At 33.7% G+C, this 24,446-nt stretch overlaps 3 protein-coding genes across 4 annotated transcripts; 1 reads left to right on the plus strand and 2 right to left on the minus strand.

The window, feature by feature from the left end:
• Positions 1-42: 42 nt before the first annotated feature.
• Positions 43-11,497, minus strand: LOC134831790 (CCR4-NOT transcription complex subunit 1). Its single transcript, XM_063845604.1, has 10 exons — positions 11,092-11,497; positions 10,811-11,011; positions 9,411-10,753; positions 4,123-8,026; positions 2,414-2,779; positions 2,202-2,351; positions 1,488-2,140; positions 583-793; positions 370-518; positions 43-315 (listed from the first exon to the last, which is right to left on the minus strand). The coding sequence occupies exons 1-10, from the start codon at positions 11,188-11,190 to the stop codon at positions 219-221; spliced, it is 7,173 nt and encodes a 2,390-aa protein (XP_063701674.1). The 5' UTR covers positions 11,191-11,497; the 3' UTR covers positions 43-218.
• Positions 11,498-11,675: 178 nt separating this feature from the next.
• Positions 11,676-16,229, plus strand: LOC134831792 (structural maintenance of chromosomes protein 6). Of its 2 annotated transcripts, none has more exons than XM_063845605.1 (4): positions 11,676-11,896; positions 11,952-12,023; positions 12,075-12,291; positions 13,182-16,229. In XM_063845605.1, the coding sequence occupies exons 1-4, from the start codon at positions 11,762-11,764 to the stop codon at positions 16,118-16,120; spliced, it is 3,363 nt and encodes a 1,120-aa protein (XP_063701675.1). In that variant the 5' UTR covers positions 11,676-11,761; the 3' UTR covers positions 16,121-16,229. The 2 variants fall into 2 exon arrangements, with proteins under 2 accessions (XP_063701675.1, XP_063701676.1); XM_063845606.1 differs by having other exon boundaries at positions 11,973-12,023.
• Positions 16,230-21,084: 4,855 nt separating this feature from the next.
• Positions 21,085-22,762, minus strand: LOC134828421 (poly(ADP-ribose) glycohydrolase-like). Its single transcript, XM_063841399.1, has one exon. It carries the CDS (start codon positions 22,696-22,698, stop codon positions 21,085-21,087), a length of 1,614 nt encoding a protein of 537 aa, XP_063697469.1. The 5' UTR covers positions 22,699-22,762.
• Between the last annotated feature and the right edge of the window lie 1,684 nt (positions 22,763-24,446).

Raw genomic sequence — 24,446 nt, forward strand, 5'->3', positions numbered from 1 at the left:
CAAGGTTCCTTTTTTTTCTTCTACTACGATCTTGTAAAAGTAATAAATTTGATCAAAAAGTGTCTTATTTTTTCTTTTCAATCATTTTTTTTAGTAATTTTCTATCTTTCAAGTATAAACAGCTTCAAATACTTTTTTTCCGTGTGAATCACAAAATATGGAACATAAGTAAATGTAAGAAGAAATTAAGACGTTGTCTAAAAAAGCTGCGTTAATAGCTAGTTAAGCTCCGCTAAATCGGCATTTTCGATATTTGGGGGTTGTTGTTGGTTGTTTGTCTTGACCATGCATGAGCGGGCCACGGATTCAAAGAGTCTGAAAAAATTTTTTTTTATTAAAAATTATTTTTTAAAATTTTAATCGTCTTACTTTGAAATCTCGGGCGCACAATGAACGAAATCATGTTTCCAAAATTCGTATTCCGGATTTTTGATGAGCTCGATGAATGTAATTAAGAGTCCCCATGGATGAGGGCGATTGACGATCAAACGTTCCAAGAGAACGCGCGTGATTTGTTCCTGAAAGTTCACGAAAAAAAAGTCAGTTTTGAGGAAAATTTTTTAGAAAATTAGAGTAACGAACCTGAATTGCCTCTGAATTTGTCTCGTGGAAGAGATACAAGAGAGTTCGGCTGAAGTAATGGGTGTGACTGTTGGGATAACGCAATTGGTTAGCGATGGCATTCAAGAAGAGATAACGTCCTTCGTTGTCGGAATCGACAGCCAAATTTTGGAAAATGTCCATGTGAGCACTTGAGGCGACAGTTTGCTTGCTTGGCACTTGATTTTTTAATCTAAAAAAAAATATTTTTAATGAAAATTTGAGTTTCTACAAATTTTTTTTCGATTTTTATTGAATTTTTAAATTATTTGGAAAAAAATTTATCAAAATTCAAGTAAAAAGTTAAATTTTCTTGTAAAATATAAAAATTTTATACAAAATTTTTAATTTTTCATTAAAAAAAATTCAAAAATATTTCTAAATCTAGCAAAATTTTAATATTTTTTTTTGCTGGAAAAATATTTTTTATTTTTCAGACAATTTGAAACATTTGTCTTGATAAATTTTATAATTTTTCACATAAAATTTAAAAAATTTCAATAAATTTTAGTTAAAAATATTACAAAATTTGAAAATTCTTCTAATTTTTTAAAATTTTTATATTAAAAAAATTCAAAAAAAAAAAAATAAATTAATTATTACAAAAATTATACTTTTGAATTATTTTTAATAAAAATTAATTTTAAATTTAGTTAAAAAATAATTAAATTTATTCTTCTAATTTTTTAATTTTTATAAATAATTAATTTAAATTAAATTTAATTTTAATAAAAATTTTTTTTTGAAATAAATATTTTTGAAAAATTAAAATTTAATTTTAAATTTTTTTTTTTCAAAATTTTAAAATTTTTAACGTTTTTTGTTTACTTTTAGATACTCAAACTCAGAAATTTCTTCAAAAAAACTGAAAAATTGTCAAAATTTACCTCATGTGAGCAATCGCCTGTGTTCCCACGTACAAAACAAGTGCATTCATCAAGGGGATATTGTAACGCGATCCCGGTTCGTTGCTAATTTGCAAGTTTCTCTTCAACTCGGCGAAGAAAGTGACGGGTGCTCGTTGCTTCAAATACGAGTCCAAGTCCTTTTTGAAGCTCGCCGGTTGAATAGCAGCTGTGTAATTTGTGCAAATTCTCGGCGGCGTCGTGATATCCGGCAATCCGCTGACATTCAAGTTGGGCGTGAAGGGATCGGGCAATCGCATATTTCTCGGATATGCCGACAAAATCAAATTTCGCATCTGGATGCAGTTTGGCGGAATTACGTCGCAAAATCCAAAATGATAATCGCACAAAAACTCGGGGAAATCGTGCAAAAGGACCAAAAGAACGCGCAATGTGCCTTTGTACAAGACAGTTACGGGTTTGGCGAGTTCAGCATTTCGCAAGAAAGGCGCCAAATATTTGAATAAGTCGATCAGGAGCTGCGAATACATGAACCAGCCCTTTTGTTGCGGGATCATTGCGAGAATTCGACCGATAAAGACGCGGTTCGAGATGAGTTCGAGCCAGGCGTAACAAAAACCGGGCGCGTTTGCGGGACGAAGCATATGGTAGGTGTGACAAAATGCTGTTACAACCTAAAATTAAGTGAAAAAATTAAAAATTTCATTTAAAAATGATTTTTTTGAGGAAACTTACTCCAACGCTGATGTTTTCGAGGATGGCATCATGTGCACTGAGCTCAAGGAAGAGCATTATGAAGATGCGATGATATCCAAGTTGTTGGAAATTTGCGCAATGAAGCTGTTCTTGGTCTTGTAACAAGATTCCAACGACAATTCCGAGAACCTACAAAGAAAATTTTATTAAAAAAAATTAAAAATTTTTAATTTTTAAATAATTTTTTTTACCTTATTCAACAGATTCAACTTTGTGTTTGAGTTACTTCCGTCTCCCGAATGACGCACCAAGAGCGCAATTAGCTTCACGTACGCGTCGATCGAATGGAAAGTTTTTGTTTTTGCGATCGATTGGTTAATTGTGGTATCTGCCAAGTTGCGATACGACGCGTCGATGCACATTTTTGTCGCCAAAGTGAAGAATTTGGTCAGTTGTTCGTCTCCTTTCAAGACACCCAAGAAATTCATGCGATTGACAAAGCCACCGAAGCTTTTGACGGGATCGCGTTGAATGTCGTTGTGGTATGTGTAAACCCAATGACGGAAAAGATGCTCCGTTTTTTCGGCAAAGCCATCAACGTCGACCATGTCGGTTGTCTAAAAGAAGAAATTAAAAATTAAAAATTAGTTTTTGAAGGTAATTTTTTTAAAAAAGTAAACTTTAATTAAAAATCGATTAAAATAAAATAGTTTTGATAAAATAGTTTAAATTTGTGGTTTTTTTAAATTTTTAATATTTATTTTTTATTTTTGTAATGAAATTTTTTATTTTTTCCGATAATTTTTTTTCATTTCTATTTTTCAATTTTAAAATTTCAATTTTTAAAAATATTCTAAATTTTTTTAAATTAAATTTTTTTATTCAGGGGGAAAAATAAAAATTAAATTAAATATTTAATATTTTTGATTTTTAAATAATTTTTTAGAAACGTATTTTTTTTTACAAATTTTAAATTATTATAAAGAAACAAACTTTAAAGACTTGATAATTTAAAATAATAAAATAAAATTAAATAAAAAATAACGTTTAATTAAATTAAATTTAAAAAAAATAAAATAAATTTAAAAATTAAATAAAATAAAAAAAAAAACAAAAAAATTTAAAATAATTAAAAAAAAATAATTTTTTTATTTTTTTTTAAATTTTTTTTTTTTTTCACAAATTTAAAAAAAAAATAAAATTTTGTGTTAAATTTGATTAAAAAATTTTGAAAATTAAAAAAAATATTAACAAATAAATTTTTTAATAAAAAGTCGAAAAAAAAAATTAAAATATTTAAATGTGAAAAAAAAATAATATTAAATTTAAAAATAAAAAAAAAAATTTAAAATTAAATGAAAATTAAGAATTTTAAATATTTAAGCATTCAAAAATTTTTTTTTTTTTTTAAAATTTTTAAATTTTAAAATTATTTTTAAAATTATTAAAAATTTTTTAATTTTAATTATTTTTTAACAAAAAAAATTAATTTAAAAAAAGTTTAATAAATTTAAAAATTAAAATTATAATTTGAAAAAATTAAGAAAAAATGAATTTTCTTACAAATAGCTCAAAATTTTAAAATTTTTTTTAAAATTTAAAACAAAAATAATTTAAAAAATTAAATTAAAAGTTTAAAAATTTTTAAAATAAATTGAAAATAAAATTTAAAACATTTTTAAAATTAAAAAAGTTTTTTTTAACAACAAAAATTAATCAGAATTCAGCTCAAAATTATTTTTAATATTAAGAAAAAAATTTTTTTTTGTAATTTTTTTTAAAAAAATAATTTATTTAGGAAAAATTAAAATATTTTAAAAATATTTTTTTCACTAAAATTATTTTATTCAAATTATTTTTAATTTATTTTTCATTAAATTTCTGAATTTTCAAATTAGTTAAAAGACAAAAACTTAATAAAAAAAATTAATCAACTAAAAAAAAGTAAAAAAAAACTCACCCTTGCTTGTAACATTCCCGAGTGAATATACGACGTTGGACCACTCATTGCCCTATCCACAAGCACACTCGACTGATCTTGACTCGATCTCAGCACATCGATCAAATGCGAAAGTCCCTCGGGAGCTCTTGGATGCGCCGCCAACCGCGCCAAAATATCAATCGTCGTCAAAAAGTCATTTTCCGTAACGTTATGCTCACTGTGACGCTCATCGATCAAATACATCTGAATCAGCTGCATCGCCAACGTAATCGCCATATAATTATTTCCATTGTCTATCAACGCCGCCAACATTTGGTCATAAATCGGCAAATTTACAAAGTTCGACGAAATCAACAAATCAATCGCATCAATGTTGTAACGATTTTCTTCGCGACACTCGATCATGAGTTTGGCAATAGCTTTATTAGTCCATGCACTACCAAAGCTGCGATTATCCTGCAAGAGTCGCAAAATGCGCAAATGAATGTCGCGATAAAGTTTAATCTGTTCCATGCATTCGGGGATGTTAACGAGTCCCTCCATGAGTCCTTCGACACTTTTCTTGAGCAAAATCATGCCGGTTGTGTTGTCGCGAGTACGACGTGCATTAACGATGCATTCGAACAAGGCGTTCATGTTGGCCAAATGCATCTGAAGTTGTTGCACACTGATCGCCGCATTCATAAAAGCTTCCATTTTGGCGGCAATTTCATCGTAAATGACGCTGATTTCATCGTAGGGCTGCATCGTCGATTGCACGGCGTTAAAAGGCGTCACAGCTGCCATCGGAGGCATCGGAGTACTAATGGGATCTTGGAAAAAGTTTGGTAGTTTCGGCATAAAAGCACTCGGATCACGATCCAAAATCGGCTGAAATCCGGGAATATTTCGCGCAAATTCCTCATAAACCGCAAGTTGAGGCGCCGTGACATTGCCAACCTTCAACCGAATCGTTTCGGGCAATCGTTCATTCTGATAAGCCAAAACGGTGCCATCGTAATAGCGACGTCCCTCTTGACGGGCTTGTTTTCGTGTCTCATAATCCGCCGCCAAAACTTTGTCCATTTCTAAGACAGCTTTCTCCATGGCAGTTTTTTGGATGAAAACACAAGCCAATTCCGTGTTATCTGCCGCAATTTGTGTGGCAGCTGCTTCAATTAAATCCTTCTGCGCCGGATTCAAAGTCGACAGGAACAACGATTTGATGTTACTTTGCAAATTTTGCAAGAGTTGATCGCGACACGTGTGCATCGCCATGCCTGCCGTCAAGTTCCGAACGATATTATGAGCTGCGGATCGCATCCGATTCTCATCCGGCTCAAGAGCAAAGTCTTTTCGGACAATTTGTTCACTCGTTTTGAGCGCAATTTTGACACTACGATCAACCACGGGCGAAATCCATTCGTTTATTGTGCGTTCGATGGCGGCTTTGACCACAGCTTTCAATTGCGGATGCGACATAAACAGCCCAATATTCGGATTGTAAATTATTTGATGCGCAATTGTCGCGATACTGGTGACATTGATGTCCATAACACTAAATCTCGGCTCGGGAGGCGTCAACATCATCGAAGCGGCATCAATTGAGGGCGATGCGGATGTGATATTTGCTGTTGTGGCGGTTTGTTCTTCCGAATTTGGTAAAGTCGCGAGTACTCCAGCGCCAGAACCTACCGAGGGACCAACTTCTTTCTGCTTGGAGGGTTGGGAGAGTTGATATTCGATGTTCATGAGTCGCTCGGGGTCCTTGAGATACACAGCGGGCTTCAAATCGCTCACGTCAATGCTCAAATTCTTGCATAAAACTTCAATTTCGAACTTTAAATTTAATTTTAGGTCCGGTTCTTGATGCAATTCCGCCAAAACGTTCATGATAGCCATCGTCCAGGGATTTGGCGGCTTGAAAACTTTACTTTTAGCACATGACTCGATGACTTTAGCAACAAAGGGGACTGTATAAAGCAATTCTTGTTGTCCCTTGTTGTAAGCTTCAACCAGCAGAGACTTCAGATCGATGTCGATTTGCAAAATTGGCTTGTTTCGTGCCAAAGTCAACATTCCCAACCAATGCCCTAAATTTTTCAAAAGACTGCGATCAGAAAAATTCGCTATTCCCTTATCCGATCGCAAAAGTACTTTGATATTACGAAAAGTCTCTTTCGTGACCATCTTATTGACTTCGGGGATTTTTAAGGAATCCAAAAAGTTGGAATATAATCCGTGAAAATTGAGTTCGATTGAAGCGCGTTTCAAAACCAAATAATTCGAAAGCCACTGATAATAATCTTTCGTCATAATTTCCTTGATTTCTTCGCATTTTTGCGTCAAATTGAGCTGACTCAAGTTGTTGAAGATAAAAGCCGTTTTTTCTTGCACACTTTCGGGCGGCGTCGTGAAATTTTCCTTATTTTCCACGGCGACAAGTAACGTATCGATATTCGTGGCATTTGCGATGGATTTGACGCGTGTTGGAGCGACAGTTGACGAAGCCAAAGTCGGTGTCGGTTTCGATGTTGACGTTGTCGGGGTTGAAATGATATTTCCAGCTGCGGAATTGCTTCGATACATGCCAGCGGGAGTGACACTTGTACCGCCGCCCATCAAATTAGGCATCGGAATTGGTCCCGATGGGGGTTTATTGGGCGGTTCTTGCCCTTGAAAGCCGTATTCGACGTATTGGATCAAATCTGCGGGAAATTCGGAGAAGTTTGGTAATGATCTCACGTGTTCGCAGTACTTTTGGTACAAATGAAGTTTCGTTTTGAACTTGTCCAGCGCTGTTATACCGAAATAGTACATTTTAGAGCCTTCGGGTTTCTTCAAGGCATCGAGCACGCATCGTAAAGCGAGTCCCAAAGCAACGTACGTTGTCACTAAATGACGTTCGATCATGCCGCCGAATAGTTGTGCGGTGATTTGAAGCTCCTTATCCGGATATTGGGGGAAAAATTTGTATTCTTCGAACAAATTTCGCAACATGCATTGATAAACTTCGCGTTCCCGGCGATTTGTGGACTCCTGAAAGCGTTGCAGCATGTCAAGTACTTCGTCAATGCTCAAAGTTGGATGCGGCGGCACGTTGTAAATGCGCTGGAAGTAGGAATTTGCTTCGTCTTCGACTTCTTTGGAGACTTGTTGCGCCATTTCGGGCAAAACTCCGGGCGTACTTGGCATACTGAGCTTATCGTTGATCTGCGTGGGTCCCATGCGGTTCGCCAAAGTGTTTTGATTTGCCACTCCCGGCATTATTGGGAACGGGCTATTACTTGGATTGCCCAAGAGACGCGATGGAGACGCCGGTGCCGTCACTAAATTGCCTAAAACGTTGCCATAATTGTTAAAAGCGTTCGCTGCGGGTCCCGATAAATTCAAACCAGCCATACTTGCATTCAAGCCCGAAGCAATGGCATCCACGGCAGGCGCATTAAAGAGATGCGGGTTCATTGTGCTGCCCGAAAAGGGCGTTTCGCGTTGACGAATCACACCCGGCGGCGGAACTTGACGATTTTTGTTCAACATCATGTTGCAATTCGTCGTCATCGTGATTATCGCTTCCGTGAGTTCGGGTTGCGTGACGCTACTGGCGCACGCTTGAAGGCAAGTTAGCATGATGACGAGCGTTTCTTGCGGTAGCTGTTGACTTTTGGGCATCTGGTCTTCCGGCAATTTGATTCCCATGATTTGGGGGCAGCGACGTTGCAAGAATTTTGCGATGGCTTGTACGAAAGGTTCGCCGTGTTCGCGGATTTTGTCGCTTAACCACTTTTCGAGCTTCAGGTATTCGCGACGGGAGGCGAGACACGCCAAGTCGATGACGAACATGAAGGAACGAACGTTGAGCAAGTTGGAAAGTGCTTTGAGGTCTTGGGCGACGTCGAGGATGCGCGTTAAACGGGATTGATCGTAGTCGCCGAGGACGTACCTGAAAAAAATTTAAAGGTAAAATTTGTTAATTTGGTAAATTTTTAATAATTTTAATTAAAATTGTGATATTTTTGTTTAAAAAAAAAAAAAAAAAATTATTTATTTTATATTTAAACTTAAATTTGAAAAAATTAAACAAAAAAATATTTAAAAAAAAGTTCGTTTGAAAATGTTGTTTAACAAAAAAAAAATTGTTAAAAATAAAATAGGTAAATAAAAATAAATAAAAATTAAAAAAAAAAATTACTTTTTGTATTTCTTTAAGAAGCTTTAAAAATTAAAATTTATTCTAAAAACAAAATATAAAAAAATAATAAAATAATTTTTTTTTTTTGAAAATTGAAATTTTTAATTTTTCGTATCAAATTAAATTAAAGACAAAATTAAACTTTTAACTTAATTAAAATAATTAATTAAAATTAAAAATTTTTAGATTTTAAGAAATTTTTGATGATTTGAAGTCAGTTGTTAAAAATTAAAAATTTTAAGAAATTAACTAACTAATTTCGAAAAAAAATATAAAAATAATTCAAATATAAAAACTAAAAATAAAAAATAATTCAAAGTTTTAAAAAATAAATTTAAATTAATTAATTAATTTTGAATTTAAATTAATTTATAAAAAAAATCAAATACAATTTTAAATAAAAAATTTCAAGAAAAATTGGAATGAAAAAAAAAATAATTAAAATTTTCATAAGATATTTAATTCATTTAAACCAAAAATTAAAGTTAAAAAAAATAAAATTTTACAAAAAATAAAATAAAAAATTTCAAGGGAATGAAAAAAAAAATTAAAATAAAATATTTAATTCATTTTCAAGCTAAAAAAAATAAAATTTTACAAAAAATAAAATAAATTTTTACAAAAAAAAAATAATAATAATAAACATTTAAAAACATCGAATTGAATATTATTTAAGGCAAAAAAAAAAAATTAAAAAAATAATTTAATTTAATTTTTTTAGTTTTTCAAATTCAAGACATGTCTCTGACAAAACTTTTATATTTAAATTTTGAAAATAATTCAAAAATTAAAATTTGATAAAAAATTATGAAAAAAAAATTAAAGAATAAAATAAATTTTAATTAAAAAATTAATTGAAAATTTAAATAAAAAACAAAAAAAAATTTTAATAAAAAAATTAAAATTCAGTTTTAGATTAAAATGATTACAAAAATAAAATTTTCATAAAAATTTGAATTTAAAAAAAAAAATTAATCGAATTGAATATCATTTGAGTAAAAGTAAAATTTGGAAAAATAATCAAAAAAATCATTTTTTTCATTTTTGATTTTTTTCATTAATAATTTCAATTCTTTGACATCAGAAAAAAAATTACTAAAAATATTTAAAAAATTTCATATAAAAAAAAACTCACCAATCACTCATCGCTTGCATGATGAAATGTTTCAAGGCATTATTGAAATTAGGCGCATTCCATGCATGATGCAAAATGGGTCCCGAATTCGGGTGATTCGCCAAAAATATCGGCAACAATTGATTAAACAGCTCCTGCCGCAACGGCGAAATTGGCGGATTGATTTGTAACAACGCCATAAAAAGCACGTCGGGGCAATGTTGCAACGGAAACTTGAAAATTTCCAAAACGGGCCCAAATAATCCACTGTCTCCGATATATAACAAGACATCGACCAAATGCAAGGACTTCCAAGCGGCAATTTCTTTGTTATCCATTTCGGGGGGCGTTTTCAAGAGTTCAATTGAGACGCTGGTGAAAACGTAATCCGCAAAACTGTAAAGATCGGGATTTTTCAAGATTATGGCGATCAAGGAAAGTTGCCCTTCGACGTTATTCCAATGCCGATAAAGACATTCAGCTGGGAAATTCGATGTTTGTCCATTTCCTTGCAGTTGGAGGCCCAAATGGAAAATCGTAAGGAACAAATTGAGTGCGGGACGATCTTTGATGAGGAAATCCGGATGATCTAAATCGATGCAAACATTTTTCCAGTCAATATTTGGGGCAACTTCCTTCAATGCTTGCACAAAAACATCGGGTTTCCACGTTACGTGTTCGCCAGAGGCAGCCAGTGCCTTTTCGCGCTCTGCTTGGTTCCAAAAAGCGCTTGGCGTGGGCAAATTGATGCTGCTATCGGACAAATTTGTGTGCGTACGGCACATGAGAGCGATAAGACGGGCAACATCGAGCGGCGTCAAATCCCTGCCGCCAACTTTGCTGAGATGATTTTTGCATTCGTCGACAGAAGCCGTGAACGCGTAACCGATTTCGACTATGAGATTGCTCCAGGACGTATCCATGATGTCGGAATCGATCAAAAAACTGTGGTAATTACTGAAATCCGGATCCAAGCCGAAATTTTCGTCGTACAGTAACGGCGCAAGAATCAATGGGACCCGTTCTTTCGGGAAATCCTTCCGCAGCTGCTCCGTGAATTTCGTGTAGACGGCTTCGGTGATGTTGTATTGCTTGAATTTGTCGTGCGACAACAACGAGAGAATCAATTGAAGCAATTCCGGCGAGATATCGTTCAAATTGAGGTCTTGCGATGCAGCGCTCGTGTCTAAATTGATGTAAGATGTGAGCAAATTGGGCAAACAAAGCTTCAGATGACTTTCTGCGGACTTTGCGAGCTCAGCGGTGCTCGAATGTTGGAGGGCGACGGTGAGAGCGACCTCCTGAATTGTCGAAAAATTTAGCGCTTTTGAGATTTGCTGGATGTTCGGCTTAACGGATTGACTCTGAAACACGAATGATGCGTGAAAATCGAGAAAAAACGAAAAAATGCAGAAAATTACCTTTGAATCGTTAATTTGATTGTCAAAAGCGTAGCAAATGTTCGATATTAGGTATGGTTTGTCGAGTAAAGCAGTTAATTCGTTCGATAATAATTTCGCTTGTGACGATGCTTTGGCAGCTTGGATGTCCCCAAAGTCAATTGTGGAGAATAAACAGCGAAGGTAATGACGATCCGCCTCAAATCCAAACTGCTCTACTAACTGAAACGTTTAAAATTCGGTTATTTTGCCGGAAATCAAAATGGCTGTCGCGAAAAAAAATTTTTTTTTTGCACACTCACCTTGTTAATTAACCTGACGTTCTGCGAGAAATTCCTCTTGTTTATGTTAAAAACCAAATAACTGATCTGAGTTAGGGCGAACGACAATGAGTCCTGCATAATTCCATCGGATTTTATTGGAAATGCTGTTCTACGGAAAACAAGCAGCTTTCTCTGTCGTTGTCGTCTCCTTTGTCAGCTACGTTGTTTGATGTGTGTCGAGAGTCGCGTTGGTTTTTCACAAATTTCCGCCCTTGCGGGTCGCACATTGAAGCAAACTTTACGAAAAATCCGCGGCACACAACAAAAACTCCACTTTTACACTATTTACAACGAGTTTTGTGCACTTTTTCGACGCTTTTTCGGTAATTTTTTACTTTTTTCCTCTACAAAAATTGTGCTTTCACTTGTTTGCCTGCGGACGAGTCATTTGGATGCCGCTTGAAGACCTACCTTATCACTTTCATTCGTCTCATGGCTTATGACGGACCCAATGCACAGAAAAAACTGTTTTTCTGTGACCTGGGGCACATCAGCTGATTGAGACGAATGAAATTGATAACTAAAATTCGCCTTTACGCTAATTCAAACCCCAAAAAGGTAAATTGACCGCCAAATAATTCATTTTCTTGCGAAATTTACAAAAAAATTCGGATATTTTGGCGATAAATGTGCTGAAAACGACGCAAAAATGCCCCGTCGAACACAAAACATGGCGGATGTGAATGTCGTGCCAATCAAAAGACGCCGCAGAAACATTCCGAGTACCGATGACGAGGTCGAGCATGAGAAACAACCGCCGCAAGATGAGCAAATGTTGGATGATGTAAGTCGAAACCTTCAAAATTTTCTATTATTTGTTGATTTTCTTGCAATTTTAGACTTTATCGAACTCCTCGAAGGAAAATGAAGCAATGGATCAATCGTCGAGTGAGGAAGATGTCGAGACTGAGGTTTGTTTACGTTTCATTTTTAAGGATTTTGCTGAAAAAATGTATTTTTAGGATGAAATAACGACACCAGATACCGCGAAATGCGGGCGAATCGAGAAAATGGTGCTGCGGAATTTCATGTGTCACGCAAATTTGGAAATTGTCTTCAATGAAAAGATTAATTTGTTGGTTGGGAATAATGGGAGCGGCAAATCGGCGATTATTACAGCGCTGGCGATCGGATTGGGAGCCGATGCGCGATCAACGAATCGCGGAAAGAGTGCAAAAGGTGAGAAATTTGATTTTTTTTTATAAAAAATTATGAAAAAATATTTTTGAAGTTCAAAATTTTTTAAAACTTGACAAAAAATTTCTCAAAATTTTTTTTCTTTTAAAAAATCAAAAATTTTTAAAAGGAATTTTTTTTACGTATTTTTAATTTTTCAATTTTCAAGCTTGAGAACCATCCAAAAGTCATCCAAAGGCATTTTTCATAACTTTTGTTCAATTTCAAGCTTCAAAACCATCAAATGGGCTCTCAAGATAAAAATTACGTATTTTTTTACGTATTTTTTATTTTTCAATGTTCAAGCTTGAGAACCATCCAAAAGTCATCCAAAGGCATTTTTCATAACTTTTGTTCAATTTCAAGCTTCAAAACCATCAAATGGGCTCTCAAGATAAAAATTACGTATTTTTTACGTAAAAATTACGTATTTTTTACGTATTTTTTATTTTTCAATTTTCAAGCTTGAGAACCATCAGAAAGACATTCAAAGAAGTTTTTCGTAATTTTTGATGAATTTTAAGCTTATGAATGAACAAATTCATAGACATTTGAACAAAAATTAAAGTAAATTTTTTCTCATTTTCAAGCTATATAATGGTTGAAAATTAAATATTAAAAAATTAATTAAATTGATTTAAATTAATTAAAATTAAATTATATTAATAAAATTAAATATAGTTGTTAAAAAAAATATTTAAAAAAAAAAATAAAAATCCGTAATTAATTTTTTTGACGAATTTTTATTAGTAAATAAATTTTTAAATTTTTTTTATTTTTTTTTTATAAAAAAATTTTTTTAAAGAATTTTTTTAAATTACTAAAAAACTGACTTTCAAAAAATATTTTTTCAGTATTAAAATGTAAACTTTACAATTTTTTTTTCTTTTCAGGTCTCATCAAAAATGGCCAAAACAGCTGCACAATCGAGATTCACTTGCTCAACCAGGGCTTGGATGCGTACGATCCCGAAGCATACGGCGACAAAATCATCATTTGTCGCAAAATTGCCGCAAGCGGAGGCGGCGACTACCAAATCAAATCGGAAAATGGTCGCACAATTTCGCGCAAAAAAGACGAACTCACCCGCATCATGGCTCACCTGAACATCCAACCGAACAATCCGATTGTCATTTTGAACCAAGACAACGCTCGTGCCTTCCTCAAGGACAGCGACGGTCGCCAACTTTTCAACTTGTTCATGCAAGCGACGCAACTCCAAATGATTTTGGACAAAATGAACGAATGCCATCAAATGTTCGTCAAAACCAAAAGTCAATACGAGATCAACACACGCGGTTTGGAAGCCCAAAAGAAGGATTTGACCGAAAAACAACGTCGTCTCGCCGAGTTACAAGGCTTGGAAAGTCTTCGTGACAAAGTTAAAGAATTGAAATGCGAACTTGCTTGGTGGCACGTGATGGAACAAGAAAAAGTCAAACGAATCTCCGAATCTGAACTCAAAAAAATCGCCGCAAAAATCACAGAACTTGTCGAAATCATCAAAAACAAAGATAACGCCGACGCGGAAATCCAAAGCAAGATGCAACACTTCACGGGACAAATTCAAGCGAAGCAAGGAATGATCGGGGAGATCAACGGCGAAATCGGAAACATTCGCCAAAAAATAGACGAGCAAAATCAGAAGATAATTGAGCAACGAAACATCGCAAAACGCATTCGGCAACGCAAAGAACGCCTTTTGGAGGACATCCGCACCCTCGAATCGTCCCTGGAGGAAAAGGGAAATGCGGAAAGTGTTCAGTCGATGCGCGCGCGCAACATGCAGGCCCTAAAAAAGCTCATCGATGAACAAGACGAGGTCCAAAGTGTCATCGAAACGGCAAAACGCGACGTCGAAATGTTACGACAAACAATTTTCAAGTGCGAAGAGAAGCAGGAAAGTGCAAAATTGCACAAACGTTCGATCGAGGAGAAAATTTCCCGTTTGCAGGCCCAATATTCGCGTTATACAAACTCCCAAAATGACCCCTTGATGGCTTATGACCCCCAGATGCCGGCTTTTGTGAAGCGCGTTGACGACGAATTTCGTCGCGGAGGATTTTCAAAGGCTCCGCGAGGTCCGTTGGGGCGTTATGTGAACGTTCCCGACAAAAGATGGCGCATGGGAGTCGAAAGTGTGCTCGGAGGCTTGTTAACTGCCTTCTGTGTCAACTCCGATCAAGATCGCATCAAGTTAGATCGCTTGCGGCAACAACATTTCCCCAATATGCGTTCCTTCCAGATCATCACACAAAAGTTTGTGGAACAAGTTTACGATACAAGTCAATTTTTGACGCCGGGGCAGCATGATATCCATCAAAATATCGAAGCGCCGAACATGATGGAGGTTCTGCAAGTGAGCGATCCTGTCGTTATGAATTGTTTCATCGACCAAGGCGGCATCGAGAATATTTTGATGTGCACAAATGACCGAACTGCCGCTGCTTTCACCAAAAATTCGCAATATGTGCCGCAAAATATGCGAAAAATCATCTGTATCGCCCCGTTTTCGGAGTATTTTCCGGCTCCAAATTACCGTTCGTACTCGCTGAAGGAACAGGCATGTCGCTACATCCAAGTCGACACGCAGGAAGTGCGACGCCAACTCGAAGCCGAAATCACACGCGAAAAGCAATCTTTACTTCCGGTCGAAGAGGAATTAAAAATATTGCGGATTCAGCATCAAAATACCACGAAAGCCAATCAAGAACGTGCCTCGGAGCTGCGAAAGAGCGAAAACGCCTTGCAAGAAGTCCAAATGAAAATTTCAGATTTGAAAAATTTCGAGTACCCGAAGGAGGATGAAGGAGAAGTGCTGCGGCAAGAACTCGAGGAAGCTCGTTCGACTTTGGAGGATTTGGATCCAACGGCGCAAAAAGCCAACGACGAGCTTAAACAACACGAAGAAACGTTGGGCGGTTACGAGAAGACCCTGGAAATTCTGAAGAACAAACGTTCAAAAGTTGAAACGGAAATTCGTCAAATTCAGCAAGAATCGGATGCGGAATCGAATCGATTGATGACCATCGCTTCGAATGTGAGCAAAGCCAAGGCCGAACAAAACGCACTTTCGGAAGAAGCCAAAGCGGCACAAGAAAAATATCATGCTGCCGAAGCAAAGTTGAAAAAACTCACCGAAGAAGCGGAAAAATTTGGATCTCGATGCACCACGACGTTGGAAAGTCACGTTTATCCACGAAAAATCGCGGAACTCGAGAGAAAAATCGAAACAACTGCCAATCAAGACACCAATCTTGACGAGTTGGAACGCTTGGTGCTCGCTAAGGAAGCGGATTACGCCAAAAGTGAAGCAACAGCGACGTCAATTAAAAGTTGCTTGTCGTACATCAAACAAAGTCGCCTCCAGCGTTTCGCATTCATGAAGAACATGAAAAGTTACTTTGCGTTTCGGGTTCGCAACAAGTTCAGTCAGGTCCTACGGGTGCGAGATATGCACGGCACCATCGTCTTTAACTACAAAGAGGAGAAATTAGAACTTCAGATCGCGCCACGGGGAAATCAGCAAAAGACAAATACGAAAGCGTTGTCGGGCGGCGAGCGAAGTTACTCGACAGTTGCGTTTCTCATTGCGCTCTGGTCGTGTTGCGACAGTCCCTTTTACTTTTTGGATGAATACGATGTGTTTACGGATCAAGTGAATCGATTTATTATGACGAAGCTGCTGATTCACGAGGCACTGGCAAAGGGAGACCAATATGCCTTTTTGACGCCGCAGGACATGAGTAGCGTCAAGGCGGAGGATTATCTGACAATTCATCGGTTTGCGGATCCCATTCGCGGAGATATGGGACGTAAGAGTCAGGCATGAGAGAAATATCAAATCGTACAATTTTTTTTTGTTTTTTGAATTCACGTAATTTAATGTAGATGATTGATTAATATGTAATATGAGAGAAAATATATGACAGATTTTTGATACTTAGAAAATATTTTGTTTTTTTTTATTCTGGTCTACAATCAATTTTTGCTGCATTTCTTTCTTCAATTTCATTTCTTAAATGTTTCTTTAAAAAAATTAAAATTTATGAAAATAAATTCAAATAATTTTTTTTTTTTCAAAATTCTTTCTTTTATATAAATAAAAGAATTAAAAATATATATATATTAAATTATTTAAAATATGTAATAATTTAAATAATTGAAAAAAATAGATATTTATTCTTTATTTTCTTTAATTTTATTAATATTATTCTATATTTTTCAACATTTTTAGACTTTTAAATAATCCTATTATTTTTTATTATTTTTAAGATTTGTAAGAATTCAAATTAATTCTTAAAAAATTTAACAAAAAATTAAAATATTTTTTAAAACATTTTTTATCTACTTCAATATTAAAGAAAACGTCTGAAATTTATTCTATGATTTTTAATTTATCGTAATTTTTTTCTCAAGTTTTAACGATTTTTTTATGGGTTTTAAAGGTAAAAGTTAATAAATATGCATTCTGAAGATGATTTCCATTCAAATCTCCTCGATTTTTGAAGAATTAAAAAAAACAACGATTTTATCATATGAGGAGTAAAAATCGTTGTTTTTTCTCAAGTCACTTTTCAACCAATTTTTGATGGGTTTCGAAGGTAAAATTGAATAAATATTCATTCTGAAGATGAATTCCATTCAAATCTCCTCGATTTTTGAAGAATTAAAAAAAACAACGATTTTATCATATGAGGAGCAAAAATCGTTGTTTTTTCTCAAGTCACTTTTCAACCAATTTTTGATGGGTTTTAAAGCTAAAAGTTAATAAATATGCATTCTAAAGATGATTTCCATTCAAATCTCCTCGATTTTTGAAGAAATAAAAAAAACAACGATTTTATCATATGAGGAGCAAAAATCGTTGTTTTTTCTCAAGTCACTTTTCAACCAATTTTTGATGGGTTTTAAAGGTAAAAGTTAATAAATATGCATTCTAAAGATGATTTCCATTCAAATCTCCTCGATTTTTGAAGAAATAAAAAAAACAACGATTTTATCATATGAGGAGCAAAAATCGTTGTTTTTTCTCAAGTCACTTTTCAACCAATTTTTGATGGGTTTCAAAGGTAAAATTAATAAATATTCATTCTGAAGATGATTTCCATGCATATCTCCTCGATTTTTGAAGAAATAAAAAAAACAACGATTTTATCATATGAGGAGTAAAAATCGTTGTTTTTTCTCAAGTCACTTTTCAACCAATTTTTGATGGGTTTTAAAGGTAAAAGTTAATAAATATGCATTCTAAAGATGATTTCCATTCAAATCTCCTCGATTTTTGAAGAAATAAAAAAAACAACGATTTTATCATATGAGGAGCAAAAATCGTTGTTTTTTCTCAAGTCACTTTTCAACCAATTTTTGATGGGTTTCAAAGGTAAAAGTTAATAAATATGCATTCTAAAGATGATTTCCATGCATATCTCCTCGATTTTTGAAGAAATAAAAAAAACAACGATTTTATCATATGAGGAGCAAAAATCGTTGTTTTTTCTCAAGTCACTTTTCAACCAATTTTTGATGGGTTTCAAAGCTAAAAGTTAATAAATATGCATTCTAAAGATGATTTCCATGCAAATCTCCTCGATTTTTGAAGAAATAAAAAAAACAACGATTTTATCATATGAGGAGCAAAAATCGTTGTTTTTTCTCAAGTCACTTTTCAACCAATTTTTGATGGGTTTTAAAGGTAAAAGTTAATAAATATGCATTCTAAAGATGATTTCCATTCATATCTCCTCGATTTTTGAAGAAATAAAAAAAACAACGATTTTATCATATGAGGAGCAAAAATCGTTGTTTTTTCTCAAGTCACTTTTTAACCATTTTTTGATGGGTTTTAAAGGTAAAAGTTAATAAATATGCATTCTGAAGATGATTTCCATGCATATCTCCTCGATTTTTGAAGAAATAAAAAAAACAACGATTTTATCATATGAGGAGCAAAAATCGTTGTTTTTTCTCAAGTCACTTTTCAACCAATTTTTGATGGGTTTCAAAGGTAAAAGTTAATAAATATGCATTCTAAAGATGATTTCCATGCAAATCTCCTCAATTTTTGAAGAAATAAAAAAACAACGATTTTATCATATGAGGAGTAAAAATCGTTGTTTTTTCTCAAGTCACTTTTCAACCAATTTTTGATGGGTTTTAAAGGTAAAAGTTAATAAATATGCATTCTGAAGATGATTTCCATGCATATCTCCTCGATTTTTGAAGAAATAAAAAAAACAACGATTTTATCATATGAGGAGTAAAAATCGTTGTTTTTTCTCAAGTCACTTTTCAACCAATTTTTGATGGGTTTCAAAGGTAAAAGTTAATAAATATGCATTCTAAAGATGATTTCCATGCATATCTCCTCGATTTTTGAAGAAATAAAAAAAACAACGATTTTATCATATGAGGAGCAAAAATCGTTGTTTTTTCTCAAGTCACTTTTCAACCAATTTTTGATGGGTTTAAAAGGTAAAAGTTAATAAATATGCATTCTGAAGATGATTTCCATTCAAATCTCCTCGATTTTTGAAGAAATAAAAAAAACAACGATTTTATCATATGAGGAGTAAAAATCGTTGTTTTTTCTCAAGTCACTTTTCAACCAATTTTTGATGGGTTTTAAAGGTAAAAGTTAATAAATATGCATTCTAAAGATGATTTCCATGCATATCTCCTCGATTTTTGAAGAAATAAAAAAAACAACGATTTTATCATATGAGGAGTAAAAATCGTTGTTTTTTCTCAAGTCACTTTTCAACCAATTTTTGATGGGTTTAAAAGGTAAAAGTTAATAAATATGCATTCTGAAGATGATTTCCATGCATATCTCCTCGATTTTTGAAGAAATAAAAAAAACAACGATTTTATCATATGAGGAGCAAAAATCGTTGTTTTTTCTCAAATCACTTTTTAACCATTTTTTGATGGGTTTTAAAGGTAAAAGTTAATAAATATGCATTCTGAAGATGATTTCCATGCATATCTCCTCGATTTTTGAAGAAATAAAAAAAACAACGATTTTATCATATGAGGAGCAAAAATCGTTGTTTTTTCTCAAGTCACTTTTCAACCAATTTTTGATGGGTTTTAAAGGTAAAAGTTAATAAATATGCATTCTGAAGATGATTTCCATGCATATCTCCTCGATTTTTGAAGAAATAAAAAAAACAACGATTTTATCATATGAGGAGCAAAAATCGTTGTTTTTTCTCAAGTCACTTTTCAACCAATTTTTGATGGGTTTAAAAGGTAAAAGTTAATAAATATGCATTCTGAAGATGATTTCCATGCATATCTCCTCGATTTTTGAAGAAATAAAAAAAACAACGATTTTATCATATGAGGAGTAAAAATCGTTGTTTTTTCTCAAGTCACTTTTCAACCAACTTTTGATGGGTTTCAAAGGTAAAAGTTAATAAATATGCATTCTAAAGATGATTTCCATGCAAATCTCCTCGATTTTTGAAGAAATAAAAAAAACAACGATTTTATCATATGAGGAGTAAAAATCGTTGTTTTTTCTCAAGTCACTTTTTAACCATTTTTTGATGGGTTTTAAAGGTAAAAGTTAATAAATATGCATTCTGAAGATGATTTCCATGCATATCTCCTCGATTTTTGAAGAAATAAAAAAAACAACGATTTTATCATATGAGGAGCAAAAATCGTTGTTTTTTCTCAAGTCACTTTTCAACCAATTTTTGATGGGTTTAAAAGGTAAAAGTTAATAAATATGCATTCTGAAGATGATTTCCATGCATATCTCCTCGATTTTTGAAGAAATAAAAAAAACAACGATTTTATCATATGAGGAGCAAAAATCGTTGTTTTTTCTCAATCACTTTAAACCATTTTCTAAATAAAAGTTAATAAATATGCATTCTGAAAATTTCCAAATCCTCGATTTTTCGGAAATAAAAAAAACGCGAATTTCAAAAATCGTTGTTTTTTCCTCACTTTTCAACCAATTTTTGATGGGTTTCAAAGGTAAAAGTTAATAAATATGCATTCTGAAGATGATTTCCATGCATATCTCCTCGATTTTTGAAGAAATAAAAAAAACAACGATTTTATCATATGAGGATCTAAAAATCGTTGCTCAAGTCACTTTTTCAACCATTTTTTGATGGGTTTTAAAGGTAAAAGTTAATAAATATGCATTCTGAAGATGATTTCCATGCATATCTCCTCGATTTTTGAAGAAATAAAAAAAACAACGATTTTATCATATGAGGAGCAAAAATCGTTGTTTTTTCTTCACTTTTCCAATTTTTGATGGGTTTAAAAGGTAAAAGTTAATAAATTTCATTCTGAAGATGATTTTTCCTAAAAAAAACAACGATTTTTCATATGAGGAGCAAAAATCGTTGTTTTTTCTCAAATCACTTTTTAACCATTTTTTGATGGGTTTTAAAGGTAAAAGTTAATAAAACACTTTCTTCCAAGATTGATTTCGGATTCGCTTTATCTCCTCGATTTTTGAAGAAATAAAAAAAACAACGATTTTATCATATGAAGTAAAAATTTGTTTTTTCTTTTAAAAGTTAATAAATATGCATTCTGAAGATGACGGTGAACTGATTTTTGAATCCAAACGTCTTTTTTTCAGTTTCCTCATCTAACGAGTACATTCGTTACTGTTTGAAGTTCCTGCCTCCATCGTCACAATTCTCGTTGGTTTGAAGAAATTTTTGATGCCTTCTTTTCAACTAAAAAAAACGGTTCAAAAAAATTAATTTTTTTTTTGAGTTCACATTTTTCTCGACTCTTGGTTTGAAGAAATTTTTGCTGTTATCGAAAACGGTGAACCGTCTTTTTTGGGTGACGAGTCGTTACTGTTTGAAGTTCCTGCCTCCATCGATTTTTTGGATGAAACACATTTTTCATCGGCGACTCTTTTGTTTTGCTGTTATCGAAAACTGATTGTTGGATAAACGGGTAAAGTTCCTCAATTTCGAGCTTTTTCACGGAAAATTCCTTTAAACTTCGCCACAAATCCTTCACAAGTACGTTGTTGGTGCGGAGAAAATCGAAAATTTGTTCGAGATTTTGTTTCAATTCTTCGTCGTGAAACGTGAAATAATGCAAGGGACGATTAATTTGCGCGCAAACAATTAATTGCAACAAACTTTTGAGCAAAGGTTCTCCTCCGAAAGCGCCGCATCCCCAATTTCCCGAAGCGACTGCAGGCGGCGGCGAACTCAATTCGTGATAAAATCCCACAAAAGCTTTGTTCAGCTCGCGCAGCATGAGTTCCTCCTTGTACTGATGTCGTCCATCGCGAAATGCCAGCGCGTCAATTGCCACAATTGTGCACTGTTTCCGTCGACTTGTGTCCCATTGCGTCGTGTCTTCGTGATTTCCGCTCCATTTAAAGGTCGAGGCGTAGCCCGAGTAGTTGCTAAATCGCTCGGCGCCCGTCACAAGAACCGCTTCATTGGGTTTCATGCATTCCACGAAGAGCATCGACACAAGTAGCTCCGGGCAAATGACAAAACGGATCTCTTCTTGCACACATCCATGCCCTAAAACGCCGCCGCCGAGAAATTTATTCGCAAAATCGACTTGTAACTTGCCCGTGGCGTCTTCAATGGTGCCGCTGTCGTCAACGATGAAGCCTCCGCGTGTCACGGGGACTTCCAAAGTACTCCATTTGGGGAAATCTTTGACGAAACGACGCGAAATGGTGAGAACTCCGCTCGGAGCTTGACCTGGAGACGTAATTCGACGAAAATAGTGACAGATACATTTAATTTTTTCCAAAACTGCTTGCCCGCTTGACTGAAAAAGACGCGAAAAATTGATATTTGGGTAGTTGGCGTACTCGTGTTGATCACTATTGCTGTTCCTTCGCGGAAAAGTACACAAAAAAGCGTTCGCAAGTAACGAACCGACTTGCTGCTGTGACAAAGACACGGATTTGTTGTTGCCTTGCTTCAGTAACGGAATCGCCCACGGGATTAATTCCGGCAGTTGCAACGCTAATTTGATGATTTTCGGTAACGAATGCTCGAAAAAGGCTTCGGACTCCTCCTCGCTCAAGTCATCCTCGAATAAACTGTGCAACGCTCGGAATTTCCATTTATTTTTGAAGTTTTCGTTGTACGACAAGATAGCGGCTTCCAGTTCTTTGGAATTGTTAATTTTTGTAGCGAATGCTTCTCGAATGACTTGCCAGCGATTTTTTATTGTTTCAGATCCCGCATCGTCAAATACGGAAATTGTGCTTTCTCGGGCACACGGAAGCCGCACGAAATTTTGATTCCAATGGGGATTTCCGCTTTTGGGAGTTGGAGTCCCGCCAAATCGTTCATCTAACACGATGGGCCATTCGAAGAGAACTGTGTGCTCCGACGATGGATGAATTGCGGGAACGCAGTCCGAATAGTTGTTCATGGATTCCATTTGTTGCGAATTTTCGGCGAATCAGGACATGAAAACAGGAAAAATTAAAATTTTTTGAATTGTTTTGGTTTTGCCGCTGACTGCGACATGTGGAGATGGCAAAAACTCGACTTCATTAATGCTCGAGTTTCGAGTTCGAAGAATTTTTTTTGACAGTTCGAGCTTCAAAAAGTGCTAAAAGAAAAAGAAATTTTAGTTTCCTTGCTTTTTGAAAACTTCTGATCAATTTAAAAGCTTAAGATAAAAGAAAAAATAGAGAAAGTAGTCGTCTACAGAACGACATACTATACCGCATTTCGATGTTATATATCTACGATTTTTTGTACTCCTCAATTCACATTTTCGTACTCCTCATGACCCTTTCGCAATTCCATACAAATTTTAATCAAAACTATGTCAAAGGAAATTTTTTTTTCAGTTTCAATTTTTTAGCAGTTTTGAGTTAAAAAATGATTAAAAATGATAAATTAGAGCCCCCTGATAAATTTTTATCCATTTCATTTGACAAAAATTGCTTTCGATTTTAATCAAAACTATGTCAAAGGAAAATTTTTTTTTCAGTTTCAATTTTTTAGCAGTTTTGAGTTAAAAAATGATTAAAAATGATAAATTAGAGCCCCTCTGATAAATTTTTATCCATTTGGAGCAAGATTTGACAAAAATTGCTTTGACACAGTTTTTGACACAGTTTTTTTGTTCTTGATTTAGTTTTCAAAACAAAACTATGTCAAAGGAAAAAATTTTTTTCAGTTTCAATTTTTTAGCAGTTTTGAGTTAAAAAATGATTAAAAATGATAAATTAGAGCCCGCTGATAAATTTTTATCCATTTGGAGCAAGATTTGACAAAAATTGCTTTGACACAGTTTTTGACACAGTTTTTTTGTTCTTGATTTAGTTTTCAAAACAAAACTATGTCAAAGGAAAATTTTTTTTCAGTTTCAATTTTTTAGCAGTTTTGAGTTAAAAAATGATTAAAAATGATAAATTAGAGCCCTCTGATAAATTTTTATCCATTTGGAGCAAGATTTGACAAAAATTGCTTTGACACAGTTTTTGACACAGTTTTTTTGTTCTTGATTTAGTTTTCAAAACAAAACTATGTCAAAGGAAAAAATTTTTTTCAGTTTCAATTTTTTAGCAGTTTTGAGTTAAAAAATGATTAAAAATGATAAATTAGAGCCCGCTGATAAATTTTTATCCATTTGGAGCAAGATTTGACAAAAATTGCTTTGACACAGTTTTTGACACAGTTTTTTTGTTCTTGATTTAGTTTTCAAAACAAAACTATGTCAAAGGAAAAATTTTTTTTCAGTTTCAATTTTTTAGCAGTTTTGAGTTAAAAAATGATTAAAAATGATAAATTAGAGCCCTCTGACAAATTTTTATCCATTTGGAGCAAGATTTGACAAAAATTGCTTTGACAAAGTTTTTGACACAGTTTTTTTGCTCTTGATTTAGTTTTTAAAACAAAACTATGTCAAAGGAAAAATTTTTTTTCAGTTTCAATTTTTTAGCAGTTTTGAGTTAAAAAATGATTAAAAATGATAAATTAGAGCCCTCTGATAAATTTTTATCCATTTGGAGCAAGATTTGACAAAAATTGCTTTGACACAGTTTTTGACACAGTTTTTTTGTTCTTGATTTAGTTTTCAAAACAAAACTATGTCAAAGGAAAAATTTTTTTTCAGTTTCAATTTTTTAGCAGTTTTGAGTTAAAAAATGATTAAAAATGATAAATTAGAGCCCT

The sequence above is a fragment of the Culicoides brevitarsis genome, chromosome 2, assembly GCF_036172545.1.
Source record: "Culicoides brevitarsis isolate CSIRO-B50_1 chromosome 2, AGI_CSIRO_Cbre_v1, whole genome shotgun sequence".
Taxonomy (NCBI): Eukaryota; Metazoa; Arthropoda; class Insecta; order Diptera; family Ceratopogonidae; genus Culicoides; species Culicoides brevitarsis.

Bases quoted from the DNA above. Each gene is read 5' to 3' on its own strand.
- LOC134831792 (XM_063845605.1), top strand. From the start codon at position 11,762: ATGCCCCGTCGAACACAAAACATGGCGGATGTGAATGTCGTGCCAATC. The intron at 11,897-11,951 runs GTAAGTCGAAAC...TTGCAATTTTAG, and splicing joins ATGAGCAAATGTTGGATGAT to ACTTTATCGAACTCCTCGAA. The intron at 12,024-12,074 runs GTTTGTTTACGT...ATGTATTTTTAG, and splicing joins AGGAAGATGTCGAGACTGAG to GATGAAATAACGACACCAGA.
- LOC134828421 (XM_063841399.1), bottom strand. From the start codon at position 22,698: ATGGAATCCATGAACAACTATTCGGACTGCGTTCCCGCAATTCATCCA.
- LOC134831790 (XM_063845604.1), bottom strand. From the start codon at position 11,190: ATGCAGGACTCATTGTCGTTCGCCCTAACTCAGATCAGTTATTTGGTT. The intron at 2,352-2,413 runs GTAAAAAAAATT...TTTTCTTTGTAG, and splicing joins AGTTGAATCTGTTGAATAAG to GTTCTCGGAATTGTCGTTGG. The intron at 2,141-2,201 runs GTAAGTTTCCTC...ACTTAATTTTAG, and splicing joins TCGAAAACATCAGCGTTGGA to GTTGTAACAGCATTTTGTCA.